Below are 14,752 nucleotides of genomic sequence, written 5' to 3'. Positions count from 1 at the left end.
TGTCACTCTAATACTAGAAATTTGGTTCTCATTAGATGAATGTCAAATGGAATTAGGGCTTTAATTTATTTTGTGTGACATCGCCCATCCTCTCCAAGCCCATCTTTGAGAAGTTCTTTTCCCACAGCTGCTGGTCTCTTCACCTTCTTTGGGATGGCAAAACAACCATCTTACAGGAAGAAAAGGCTTTTGCTTGACGCGCTTTGGCTTAGAAAACTAGACATGAATATTATGCCTATTTCCAGGTCCACACTCTTCAACTCTATTACAGTAGCTTTATGTGATTTATGACTTGTAATAAGCCTCATTTGTCTATACTGGGTCTTAGTTATCTATTGACTGAAACAATTAGTTCTCCTCCTGTTGAGCCTACCCTCTCTTTGAACCAGCTTTCCTTTGATTGGCTGCCCCTCGCAAATGAAAGGTTTGAAAAGCAGTGGGTAGGAATTTGACGTTATTACATATATCTGCTCACTGTTATCATACAAAGAGTCAAGGCTAGTAAAACCTGACTGAAAATGAGGTTTCTGAGCAGTCTGAAACCCGACCCTTGAGCTCACAGGGATTACTTGTACATATGCTAATCCCATCATTTGAAACTTTGGCCATATTTAATATGAGCATCCACTATCCTAATAACACTATGACAAAAAAAAAAAAAGGAAAATCCTAATAGTTCGACTGAAACCAAAATAAAATGTGCGGCGCTTGGTGTTGGGAGTAAAGATAATGCAGCATATAAATCAAAAGATTTCAACCCAAGTGCATAATTTTGTTTAGCGCCTTGTGCGTCACAGTGGGAGATGTGATGACGCTTTGGCAGAAGCTGACGAGACGTTTTAGACAGGAATCTGTGTTACTGTATCCGGGGGGATATACTGTCTCCTCATTGCAGCGGAGGAGCATGACCTGCAGCTGGGCCTATCAATAAAGTGTGTGTGTTTGTGTGTGTGCGCATGTTCAACTAAAACTCCAAGAAAACATCAATTCTTGCAATATCTTGACAGCTACAGTATAAACAGGAACACCATGGTGCTTAATAGTGATCTATAATCTTTGTCACATGGCACTCCCCCTTGGATTGTTGCATCATTAACAGTGCGAGACAGCAGGCTGCGACAGAGAGGCCAGCATGGACAATGACATGCCCTCGTGAGCGACGCACAACTAATGAGTGTGTTCAGTGTGCAGTCTCTGTGTGTGTATGGGTGAAAAAGAAATGTCGTTTGTGTGTGTGTGTGTGTGTGTGTGTGTGTGTGTGTGTGTGTGCATGTGCTTTTCATGACATATAACTTGCAAGTGTTGACTGTGCCAAGCCAGTATAAAAAACCACAAAAACAACACGAGCTTAGGGGTTATCACTGTGATGCTGGGAGACACATATGAAGTCTGAGAAGTGAGTGGAAAGCATTCAGTGCTGTATAAACACCTTTGTGACAGTAGTACTATAAATCTGTAGACATGATCATTTGCTTGTTGAAGTTCTGAATGTTTTCTCGTTTTGTGTCTTAAGACTGATACCGATACCGATATTTGGTGACCCAAAACATCGATATTCCGATACATAGGCCGATACTTTTAGTTCTTCCAGACACAGGAAGCATAAACAGATCTCCCAAACATGTTTTATCTGTTGTTATTTATTCTGCACGGATCAGCTGACTGTTGTGTTTGAAGTAGTCCACATGCTAACAGGGAGGCTCCAGAGTGCCCTCTGGTGGACAAATTATGCAACACCAACACTTATAATTTTGTTAAAGGGTCTTTTCCACTCTCCTTTTTTTTTTTTAAAGTTAAATTTATCAGCTGCTATATATGTTTGATATGGAGAGATATGAAAATATTGGCTAATATTGGCTGAAAATAACAAGCAGGTGCTAGTCAGTGCAGCTTTTTAAGGTACATTTCTACAAGCAAGCTAATGTCAGATTCGTGGTGCCAACACAGAAATGACCCGACTTCTCATTGTAGTTTCAGTGCCAAGCCCAAAAAAGCCATCGTCCCACCGTACTCGAAAGATGAAAACCCCATGATCAAGCTTATGGGCGCGCAAAGACATATCTAATCAATGTATCACGACTGAGGGTAGATGGTAGAAATCGAACGGGGAAAAAAGGGAAATAATTTTCGAGCTGTATGATCTTTTCTTCATCCCTGGATCGATGTGAGCAGTGTATACTCACTCAGAAGCACCAATAAACTGCAGGACAACAAGCAGTTGTTTGTGCTGAGAGCTGAGGGGCATGTAATCTCTGGTGCACAGCTGCTAAAGAGAAGGAGGTGACAGGACAAACAGATGAGATGGAATGATAAAAATTGAAAGACGTGACGGCGAAACAGTTGCACAAATAAGTGCGATAAACCAGCGGACTGATTGAAAGATGAAGTACTGTTGGTTTGCATAGGGAGAGAAGTAAAAGGTTAGTCAACCCGGAGGTGGCTTTCCTATCATTTCGTTGCAAAAGGCAAGCCTTCGTCAGCTCTCCTCACAACGTTGCCTGCAGCAACGGCTCTCAACAGCTGTCACAGCTGAACCTTCTGGCAGCGATAATATGGCTACTGATGGGGTTCATGACATTATTCTGATATGGCAAAGTCATCTAACCTGCCCCAAGCAGTATCACCAAAGGAGGTGAATTTTTGCAAGTGAGAATTTTAAACAGATGATAATTCTACACAGCATCCAATTCCATTTCAATGAAATAGACCGTGCGTGTGATTAAACATTATGTAACAAGCGTTTTGTGTAATACAGCAACACATCCCTCCCACTCATCCTCCCTAGCCGCCCAACCTTTCAAACACTTTAAACAAAATAGTGAAAGTCCACAGTGAGTGGACTTGAAACAAAAAGTGTCAGAGCCAGACTACCCGACAGGGTTTCAGAGAGGTAATCAAGAATATGAGAGGTAGAGAAATGGAACATAAACTAAGAGGTGATCTTTTACTTTCCCAGTGGAGTCCTAATTTAAACCGAAGGCACGCTGTACCTGAGACCAGATGAGATGGAATCTCGCTGGTGCTCATATGGGACTCCGTGTCATTACGAGCACATTGGTTTTGGAATCAGACAGTTGCGATGGCAAATCAGGTGAACAAAACCGCAAGGATTCAGCAGCTCAATTGACATGCAGTGTGCAATTAACTTTATAATGTGTTTACAAATGAGGTCTTCCCTGTCACGATCTCTGGAGTGTGTCAGTTTATGTATCTGTATGCAGGTAGAATAGTTTCTGTACTCTGTAGAAATACATCAGCATGTTCACTGTGCGGTTAGGTTACCAATCTTTAAAAAACAAGATAGAGAAGGATTTATAGTCCGCTTCATCTAAGAGAACCAGCTTCTGCGAGATTTATGTGAGTAGGTCATGATGTAAAACACAGAAGAGTAAAAGGAGAGCAAGACAAGGACGAAAAAAGAGAAAAAATAGGGAGTGCTGTGTTAGTTTGGAAGATAGGGCATTTTCCCAACATTAGATGATTTATTAAGATGAGCTAAAATAGCTTTGCATGAGACAAGATGGGCTGAAAGCATTTGCCACTACACTGGAGAAAGGATGGGAAGTTACAAAGCCAGATTGCATCGCTCCTCCAAGGTGGTTGGAAACGGCTCTTAATCAGGGGGCAAAGTGATATGATTTTGCTTATTTGAAATATGAATGCGCATCCGTGTGCTTTCGGGTTAGCACGCTTCTGTCTTCTGAGAGGACTCATGGGCTCACAGAAACAGAAATGCCTCACTGCAATTCGACTCAGTTCTTTTTGTTCTCTTTATCTCTCCGCTTTCAGTTTGTCTGTTTATCTGCGTCCATTTGATCAGCTGAAAAAGTGAGCACATCACCCGCAGCCTGTCTGATATTGGAAAACAGCTCACAGTTTACTCAGAAAACTACTCAGGTGTAAATAGTCACTACTGGGCCCCCTGAAGGGAGAAAACATGCAGCAGCATACAACAATTTAAAGTTTAGATCTTTATTCTTTCCTCCACCTTCATGATTCATAACTCTGTTTTTTGCTTTTTGTTTTCTTCTTCTCGTCAGACCACCTCCAAACTGTGAAGCTATAGAGACTACAAGCAAGTAGCAAGAAAATTGCCATTATGGGGTTTTGTAAAACAAAGCAATAATGTGCTGCTAAATGTTGAGGGAAGAGAAAAAAAGAAGAGGAAAGTGAAAAAGAGAAAAGTGCCAATATTCTTGGGCTTTCGATGTATATTCAGTCCAAACCTTCCTGTTTCGGTGCAACAACCACAGTTCACAAAGGTGGAAAGATTTAAAGTTATTTTTCAAAACAAAATCCTGACACGACAGCCGTTGCTTTCCCCATTTACCAGCACGCAACCAAAGCTTTCTCCAAAGCAAATGATTTATACCACTTGTACTAGAAGCAGACTGCAAACGGAAACCAAGCAGGGTAAAGAACAGAAAGTTGTATCCTCAGCTTATTCACAAACACAGATTACCAGGTAAGGTAAGAAATCTGTATTTCTTTACCTAAATACACACTTACTAACACCTACTAACAAGTAGCTGCCTGTAGCTACATCACACCTGACATGACGCTTACTCGTTGTTACTTGAGTAACTCCAAAAGCACAGTGGGAGGCAGAGCTGTCAGTGATCAGGCTCCACTCCTGTGGAAGAAGTTCCCACTTTGGGTTTAGCTGGCAGACACCTTGGGTGTATAACTTTACGATGAGGCCTATAGTAAAGGTTCGCTCAAGTGACCTAGAACCTTCCTTTAGCTTTGCTGTGTAGGCTGCTAGACGAAATATCATGAAGTACTGAACACATCTCCTCTACTTTGCTCTGCATACATTCATATGTGACTATTGCACTTCATTAGCGTTCACTCTTTCTCTCTCCTGCAGTTTGGACTTTTTCCTTCTCCGTCCTTGCTCTCTGTGTGTTTTCCATCAGTATCTGTGCCTCAGGAGCAACATGATCCTTATCTGTGGTTACTGTCCCTACCAGCCTGAAGGGAGTTTATTGTTATTTAGTTTGTTGTTTCTCTTCGGTCTTTGCCTCTTAGTTTTCCTCTAATGCTAATGAGTTGAGGCAGATGGTTGCCTTTCCCTAAGCCTCATCCTGCTGGAGATTTGGTCCACTGCAAAGGGAGTTTCTTCTCTCCACCACCACCAAATGCACGCTCACATGGGATTGTAGGGTTTCTTGCTATGATAATGCAAAACAGGCCACGAAAGGCAGGCAAATAAAAGGCAGAAGCAAGAGATGACAGTTGTATGATCATGTAACAGGAGAGACAGACTGCAGAAAGACATATTATCAGGCAAAAGGTGGACAGCACCACACTAATTGTCATTATGTAATATCACAGTGAGGAGCAGCGCTAGAGAGCCCTAATGGAATAACACACACATCCACCCTGGCCTGCCCATTTAAACAGAGGGAGGTGTACACGAGTCTGAGTGACCACCGGCCAGATAATGATGACCCATAATGCATGTTGTGACACCGGCTGTGGGCTCTCTAAACAATGAGACCACACGTACAGCATGGTCAGTACGGACAGAATGGATGGCCAAAAAGTGAGAGGAGCGACATTAAGAGAAAAGAGGTGCATAAGGATGGGAGGACAGAGGCGTGAGATGGTGTGTCAGAAAATGAGACAGACAATGAGATAATGCACACTGGTAAAAGAGTGAACAGAAGAGAAGGTGAAAGAGGAAGAGCGAGACGCAGTCTTACCATATCAATGAGGCTCTCCTGGATCCGGTTCAGTGTGGTTCTCAGTCTGCTGCTGATAAGGCCCAGACCTGATGACTCATACTGTAGAATAGACACAGACACACACACAGAGTGAGTGTTTGAAATGTGCACAAAAATCTTCCCTCTATAAGAACACACACTTCAACAGAGTGTAAAAATCACGCTCACACCGGGACATCTGCTCTCATCTCACGTAGTCAGAGACAAAAGAGACTTCGCTTTCTGCTTCTAGCCAACTCTAATCCTAAAGAGGGAGGAGTAGCTGGGAAGAACCAACATCAACAATCAGACAATCACGCTGACAACAGAAGGTGACAGACAGAGCTCAGAGAAAAACGAAGCGGAGAGGGTGAAAGCGAAGAAACCTCAATGCAAATGCTTCTGAAATCACTCCGAGATGTGCTCGATGTCGCCTGTGAAAGCAAATCGCGCACATCTTAAGGGCTTGAAAACAACCACACCACACATGCTGGATTCTCTAAGCAGCACAACCGTGAAGTAGTCGGAACACTTCAGGTTGAGCCTCTTACCAAGCAGGCAGGGCCCACAACCCTGGCGGTGCCCGCCTCTCTGCTGCCGTGAGCTTGCAAAGATGGGCTTGGGACGGGCTTACGGATGACGAACGGATAGCAAGAAAGGAAAAACAAAAAGCAAAAGCTTCAAATTAAAGACTCTGGAAGAAGAAAACACAACTAGAAAAAAAAAACAGAAATATGAAAGCAAACAAATATAATTCGATTAAATGAAGGAGTAAGTGGAATTTTTCTGTTCACAAACTTTTTAAGCTTTCCATTTATGACCAGCAGGAGCTTAGTAAACCGGGACTCATCAGTTTGTAGTGTGTAGCAGCTGAACATGCAGAGAGGTGGCATTGTGAAAACCCGATGCCCCTTTAATCTCTCTCAGTTTAGTAACATCTTAGAATTAAGTGTCACCGCTGTGTGTGTCCTTCTTGCTTTTTGTTTAAGCTACAAATACCAACAGACCAAATGTTCACAGACCGCCTTGTATAAAAACTCCATGAGACGTTTTGTTGAAACTGAACTTCTTTTTCACATATTAAATGGGATGAAATGTCTAGTTAAAAATCTTTACATTGACAGAAAGGGCAGTTTCACTGCTTTTGGCCCAACTGAAATCAAAGCCGGTTGTATGTGTGTGGCATCCCTGACCTTGATAGTCAGTGACAGACTTTAAAAAGCTCTCAGGTTGTTCATATTGCTTTTAGAAACTTTTAAACACATGGAAGGGCATCAGGAGGAAAAACACACATCTAGTAGTTGTCGATGTCAGCGTGGGTTTGAGATACATGCTGTTTGGCAGAGGCTGTTCAGTGACCATTGTTTAGGTAGGAGGAAGTAGAAGTGACAGTTTTTGGGATGTAGGTTTTTTTTGGCTTCAGTTTTGAAGATTCTGGTGCAGTCGGGCGTCGTTTGGTTTTATTGTAGGCCACAGGTGAGAGTCTATACTGCTGCACAAGATAAATAACATCCAGTACGAGTGGCAGCTAGGAGTTGAGAGTGAACCCCTTTTTCATTTCAGTAGGCAGCCTTTACCCCCGACCATTTCTGCCATCGTTACTCAAAAGGAAAATATTCTATTGTCTCCATTTGCCTTCCATCTTTCAATTCACACCTCTTTTTGCCCTTTTCGTACTATAGCCCTCCACGGCGTCTTCCCAGAGCTAAAACCGAAGATTTTTCCCCCCCTTGAGGTTCAGCTTTCTACAATTTTCAAACATTAATCACTTTTCTCAAAACTGTGTTAGCAAATCTGCCTGTCACAGCCCCTGGAGCAGAAAACCCGGCTACTATTGACGACGGAGAATCTGCGAGCAGGGCGCATAATACATCTTTAGCATGTGTGACACCGTCAAAAGCGCGGCTTGCCTTAACAAGGCAAACACACGCAGATAATGAGTGTATTTACCCTTTTGAATATTAATGCCACACATTACTCTTCAAGTGGGGGAGTCAAGCAGGCCCATCTTGATTCCAGCTGTGTAAGGAGAGCAGAGCCTATAGGTCAAAACGCCAGCGTATGTGACTAGCAATTTCCAGGAGCTTTTTAAAGATTCATGGGGACATTAGCATTTAGCTGTCGGTGGCTCTTCAAGTGAGACCATTAATGAAAACGGCTGGGTTCATGAAGTGACACTTTGAGGTCTAGAGTGGATGCGGTGGATAAATAGTGGTGGTAAAAGTTACAGAGTGATGTAAACAGAGAGTGAAAATGACACGGGAAGATGGTGAGAGTAACAAGCATGAAGAAGAAAAATTAGATTAAGCTTTTGGGAATGTAGACGGTAGAAAGAAATGGCTGAAGGAGCCGGCTTAAGCAACAAAAAAATGATATACGCTTAAAGACAAGGTAGGCAATGATACTGAAAGGCTGACATATTCTGCATCGGTGACAGTGACCCACTGACAACTTATCAACTCTCAACCTTTCCTCATTTCTCCTTGACACACACACGCACGCACGCCAATAATCCGAGTTGGAGGGGCCCCCGTGGAGCTTTCATCCCCGTTATCTCTTCCACCTCAACGGGATAGAAGTCATTTTGTTGCCATCATTATTGCATCCCTGAGGGTGATACTGACACAAATGCTGTTTTCTTCTTTCTTTGTGAGGCACAGTATAAATGACATAATAGCCTTTAGATTGAGTGGAGGGACCGGGCTCGCAGACTGCATCCTATCGTTCAGCTTGAATTTTTACTGTGAGACAGACAGTAATGAGAAAAGATGGAAGCAGTGGTTATTTCACATCTCAGTGTATATCATCTAATAAACATTAAAAAAAAAGAAAGAAATAATAAATGCAGGCAATCTCCATAAAGCACCTTACTACTGATGCAGCAGAAGTAATATTAAGCAATTTGTGTCAAGAAGTTATATTCTGGAGCTTTGGAAATGAGTATGAAGGTTTTTTCACAACAACAGAACATCTACACTGCGACCGCAGACGCAGTCGGCATTACAATGAGCAAAAACAAAAATTCTTGATTACTTATGAGGTTTACTTAACTCACAAGATTATACTTTTTTCCCCCAGCTTTTCCCTGTTTCATCTTTTATGGAGCTTTTTTTTTTAAAATTTGCCATTATTGGGAAAGACATTCAGATGCATCCGGAACAATCAGAAAACAGCAGTCAATGAGGCAACCGTGGAAGCGCCAAAAATAAATGCAGTTCCTGGAGTGGCCTCTTGAGTCTGTCTCCAAAAGTGAGTTAAGCAACACAGACTCCAAATTTAAAATTCCTGACTTCCATCAATTTTCTGCCACTTATCTGAGTCTGGGTCACGGGAGCAGCAGTGTAAGCAGATACCCCCAGCTGTCTTTTCTAGCTCTTCCAGGGGGACACAAAACCAGCCCAGATATATAACCCTGCCAGCATATCCTGAGTTTGCCCACAGGACATCTTCCCCATGGCAGATGACTGACACACCTTTCAATGTGAAGGAGTAGCAGCTCTACTCTAAGCTACCGAGCTCACCGCCCCATCTCTAAGGGAGAGCCCTACTAACCTTCAGAGGAAGCTTGTCTCTGCTGCTTGTATCAGCGATCTCATTCTTTTAGACCATAGGTGAGGGCAGAATGGAGATCGACCAATAAATTGACAGGTTCGCTTTCACACCCAGCTCTGTTTTCTGTACAACAGACTGATACCGCTTCTGTATCACTGCAGATAATACATCAGTCAATCTTTTTGTCTTTTTCTCCTGCTCCGCTCTCTCCATCACTTGTGACAGAAATTCCTGCCTGACCAAGGATTGGTATTGGTTTTTTTTCCAGTTAACGATCATGGTTTCAGACTTTGGAGGTGCTGATTCTTTTCCCCACTTTTCTCACAAAAACAGAGAAGTGACAGAGTCTGACGCTTGGCTGCGACTCCAAAGTTTTCAAAAAAGTGACGACTGCCCTCCTGCTATCTAATTGTCTTAAATATCGAGAGCACAAAACTGTTAACAGGAGAATATGTGGGGGAAAGAGAGTGAGAGACAGTCAGTGTTTGAGTTTTAATCACTCATCTGCTGTACATAAACAGCACCAGGCACAATCTGACCTAAATGAAAGTATCTTACTGCTGCTTTATAATTGTAGGGTCTTTAGTTTACAGTATGAACTGACTGTTGTTGTGCTGTATAAATACAACGGAATTGAATTGAACTGAAATTTTAACCCAAAACCAAAATTAACAGCATTAAAAACATATTTACTGCTTAGTACGTTTGTGAGGTTTTATCTGACAAATATTCTGGCTTCCTGATTAACCAGCCTGTCCATAAAGTCTATCCTTTCATTTTAGTGGGTAAAATTATAGCATTTCATTGATTTAGTACTAAGCACTAACTAGCATGCATGTTGTGTAGTTTGGAGATCTAACTTGCTAACCAAGCAAGCAAGTATTACCCTCTGCTTTTAAACCTTCATTTTAGGAAAGATGGGGCAACAACACATGCTCAGCTTTTATTCCACAGAAGGTGTTTTTTAGAGTATTGAATGATAAAACTACAGACACGGAGTTTAAAACCATGCCAAAAGAATCCACTAAAGATTTATTGTGTATTAGAGTTTAGTTTGACATCCTTCAGCTTGCAGAACTGCTTGACAACATCTGGGTATGGAGGGGGTCAATTCAATTTTGTAATAGCTTTCACAAAGGTTTGCAAAACTTTTAGTTCCTCCACACTAGACCATCAGGCTTTTTTTCCCTTTATGGCATCCTGTAGGTAGTGATTCAGATCAGGGCTCTGGGAAGGTCATAATCTTTCTTCCTGGGCAAAATTTAGTTGAACGGGGCGGACGGTATGCTTCAGGAGACTAACTTGGTGAGATATCAAGTTAGTCACTGTATCATCTTTTGGCTTTTTCACTGCAAAGTTCATGATTTCATCAATAAACAAATTCCCGTGCACGGTCATAAGAAAAACATCAGCACACTATGACACTGCCCCCACTGTGTTTGTGCTTCTTAGAAGTTGAAAATATTTATTTACGTTTGTTTTCTGAGGATCAAATCGATGTCTGTAACTTTTTTAAACTGATTTTATTTTTTAAACCAGCGGGAAATTTGCTGTACAAATACTTTCCGGAGCCAATAAATGCAAAAATGCCACAACGAAAATGGGCTGAGGTACAAGGTTTTGCTTCAAGGGTCTTTTATTGGCTAGCAAATGTTCGTTTTTTCATTAGTCTTCAGTATAAACACTCGATGTGATAGACAAAACACCACGATGATGAAGGAATACTGTACCATGTCGTTGCGTCCAAAGAAAGTGTACACAGCGTAAAGGTAGTAGTCGAAAAGCTGTGATACGCAGTGGATGACGTCAAAGGCAATTGGCTTCAAAATGTTCATCATCTGCATGTACTTTCCTTTAGGGAGAGGAGACAAAGACGTAACAGTTAGATCCGAGTACAATGGAAGCTTTGTGTCGAGTGCTGTGTGAGACACAGAGGGCATCCATACTGTTCTTTAGCACCGTGAAACCCAGCATCACTTTACACAGAATGAAATGGCGCTGTACTTGAGTAAATTTTGAAGGAGATTAAACGGGTTAAACTACTGTAAGTTAATCGTGGTTGAACCATATCCTTTTTGGGAAGGACAACAGCATGAGCATATTGCATTTGCATACAAATTGCAAGGATTTAATTCAGCAGAAAGGTAATAAAGGCAATAACTACAGAGGTACAGGGGTGTAACAAGGTTACCATTGACTCAGAACTGATGTATGGAAGAATAAAAAAAAAGAAGAAATAAACTCAATCTAGCTGGCTTTGCTACCCAGGCAGCACTATTTCTCCCACACTCTCATTTTTCACACCCTTTCCCTTAAATTCTGCACCAAGAACTCAGGGAGCAATCTAACTCCATCAAAGTCCAGCAGAGACTGAATTAGAAGTGATTGTATAGAATCAAACTTTGGGGGTCTTTTTTCTTGCTGCAAGTTTTTCCAACGTGGCTCTAAATCAATATTATGTAGCGTGTGACAAGATACGGTTCTTTTGCTTTTTTACTGTATGCGCAGTCAAGCCAAAACAGCAAAGATAGCTACCTCCTCTCTAAAATCACATTATGAGGGTACATCATCAGACTCTTTTCTCATGTCTTTAGAGCTACGTCACATATTTATACATGTAAGCAGTTCTTTGGAAACAGAAGGCAGGAACTCAGGGCGAAGGTTAACCACTATTAGTGCAGTTCAGTCATGCAGATGTGGAGCGTGCCAATTGCAGTATTTTGCAGGCTTTAATGATGAATAAATGAAACTCTCAGAAGGCCAGAGAGGACACACTGTCTGGACACCTCGCAAGCAGAGGTTAGTCATCAATGAGAGTGTGTGCGTGCGTGTGTGTTTCCAGGACTCACCAACAAGCCGGATGACGTTGAGGGTGGTGTTGGTGAGAATTGGTGCGTTGGTCTTATTGAGGTTGTAGTCGGACTTCTTCTTGGTTCTCATGGTTTCTCGGGGTACGCTGGTGGCAGAGTCAGAGAAAGTAGGTCAGAACCATGAGGAAAAAGAGACTTGCTAATACGTGTCAACATCATTAATCCCCTGAAATGATAGGGCCAGGTTCAAAGCCTTCACTGTGGGTCACAGTTCTTGTAATTGATCAATCAGAACCCATTTCACAACACAGGAAATGGGACCCCAGCGGTGAAGTCTCAGAACTGGTGATCCTGGAGCACCAGACCCTGACACGGAGCTGGCCAAGCCATATTAGCCAGCAATGATTACATGGGCAGAAATCATTACATGGTCTGGTCTCATTTCTGCGACTATATGAGCCATTACATAATTAAGCACTAGTAATTCCTGCCTATAAGAACAGGAAATAAGGATTTTAGTGATCGTGGACTAATGTCAGGTGAGTACACGCGAGGAACTAAAAAGCATAAAATAATACTGTATGTCATCATACAAGACAGGAAACAGAAACTGCAATGAATCAAGGTTTTGACTCCAGTGCAAATCCTAACGGTTTTTCTAGATCAGCTCTCAGATTTGCCAAAAAACATTAATTTACTGCAAGTTCTTGGCAGTTCAGTTCATCACACACACACAAAATGAGCACAGCAGGCTTATCGACAAAGACCGTCCCAGCTGAACGGTGACACAAAATTTAAGACCCCATCACGCTGCAGGGAAAATGCTGCAGTTCTAAACGAGGTCGGCTAAATCAGTTCGAGAGGAACATCTAAACTGTTAAAGCTGTGAAATGCTAAAACAGTTAGCGCTTGCATAAATGATAGGTTCTTTCCAATTCAAGCATCCCTGATAATAAAGGAGGCAAAATACAAAACTTTCTCCAGCTGCAATTAAACCCTCTTTCAAATGAAAATTAGTGCTTTAACACACTGAACGGAGAAGTGTATAATTGCCTTCACCATTATTAAATAGCCACTAATTTTACAATACGCACCAATTGCATTAGCCGAGGTAGAAAGGAAAGGTAATATTTTCATGGATATACAACAAGCTTACTGCTGACTTGGCAGGGTTAGCCAGAGGTTAGCTTAAATTGTTGGTGCTGGAGGTGTGAAGACTTGGTTAATGCCTTCAAAATGAAGACTCAAGTACAGACAGATAGTTTGGTGTGTGTAATTAACATAATCGGTGCGCTCACTTTTTGAATATTTCACAGCTAGCAGTGAAAATTTATTTTGTTTGTTAACTGGTCCATGTACCAGCTGTCCAAAGTAAACTATAATTCATGTTCCCAGTTTTCATATAATTAAAAAAAAAAAAACAAGCAAGAAACTAAATTTTGGTCTTTGGTCAAAACAACTGGAACAGAACTGAAATCTAACAACTCTTTCGGACAGCACAAACATAAATCCAGTTATCAAACAAGCTGAAAGTGGATTTAAACAGAAGATTCATGGACTGTCTGTAAATTTGAGGCATACACTCGGAGCCGGACATGGAACTGACCTCTTTAGAGGAGCATCACCCGTCTGCTCATCAACATAGTCCTGCTTGAGCTCCTCTGGGACATCGCTGTCGCTGTCGTAATCCTGGTACACGCTTTTCTCTAGCTCGTCTGACTCGTACTTGAGAAACGGTGAAGAGAAAGATGAGATTGAAGTCAGGGGTAAAAACGCGGTGGATAGAGTTCAGATAAAGTGGGTAAAACAGAGAGAAGACAAGTGTTAAGACAGGTGTGAAAAAAGTCCAACTCCACGGGGAAATGGTGCCGGCGCTGTTGGTCGCAAGACACAGCAACAAAGAGTCCACAGAGATTTTGAAACAGCACAAAGTATTAACCCACTCCCCCAAGATAAAAATGGTGGAAGGCTAATAAAAACAAACTGCATTAACGCTCTGTGATTAAATTACCCACAAAGCAACAAATAAACACTTCAAATACCTCACATACTGCTGGGAGGGCACAAAATGTATTCGCCTCTCACAAGAGAGTTCAGATTATACCTTACTGAAATAAGGCAATATTTTCTACATGCCGAGGGAACACAAGCATCATATATAAAGGATTACACGCTTATGAACAGCCAAACACCAAAGGCTTATACAGATATGTTGATATGTCATCATAAAGTAAAGCCAAAGGTGTGGGGGCACCTCTGAAATCTGAAAGAGAAATATTGTTTTCCATAGGAGGAGCAGATGAGTAGCCTCTGTAGCATGAGGCAGTAGTTGTTATTTCCTAAAAGGGACACTACTTAAATTAAAAGCAAAGTGCTTTTAATTTATATTTAACACAAAACACCGAAAATGTATTAAGAAATTAAAAGGATTCCTATACCGGAGGCCTGGACACTAACAAACTCAAAGAAAAAAAACAGCTGCATTACATGAAACTCTTTTCTTGGGTTAATCATTAGCCAAGTACAAGTTTATTTTCTATTGAATGGCTAACATTACTTGTCAGACAGTGTGTCAAAGCCCTGTAATGACTATGGCACGTTTTGCACGGCTGCCCTTAAACCCCTAATAAACGCTTGTTATGACCCTGGTGATGAGAGCTTAAGGGACGCTGATTATGTCTC

General features: G+C 41.7%; 1 protein-coding gene across 3 annotated transcripts in view; it reads right to left on the bottom strand.

The window, feature by feature from the left end:
* Positions 1-14,752, bottom strand: part of vps50 (VPS50 EARP/GARPII complex subunit) — a 122,453-nt gene that overhangs the window by 35,329 nt on the left and 72,372 nt on the right. The window contains exons 19-23 of one of the 3 annotated variants that reach the window (XM_040021432.1): positions 13,677-13,795; positions 12,110-12,216; positions 10,991-11,112; positions 6,260-6,337; positions 5,709-5,789 (exon numbers count right to left, since the gene is read on the bottom strand). In XM_040021432.1, coding sequence (XP_039877366.1) covers positions 5,709-5,789; positions 6,260-6,337; positions 10,991-11,112; positions 12,110-12,216; positions 13,677-13,795 — 507 coding nt within the window. Of the gene's footprint in view, positions 1-5,708; positions 5,790-6,259; positions 6,338-7,373; positions 8,450-10,990; positions 11,113-12,109; positions 12,217-13,676; positions 13,796-14,752 lie in introns of those variants that run through there. The other 2 variants (XM_040021434.1, XM_040021435.1) reach the window with 2 other exon arrangements.

This window comes from Simochromis diagramma, unplaced genomic scaffold, assembly GCF_900408965.1.
Source record: "Simochromis diagramma unplaced genomic scaffold, fSimDia1.1 OVJJ01000753.1, whole genome shotgun sequence".
NCBI lineage: Eukaryota > Metazoa > Chordata > Actinopteri > Cichliformes > Cichlidae > Simochromis > Simochromis diagramma.
The sequence above is the reverse complement of the archived record's forward strand: the minus strand, read 5'-3'. Positions and strand labels throughout refer to the sequence as shown.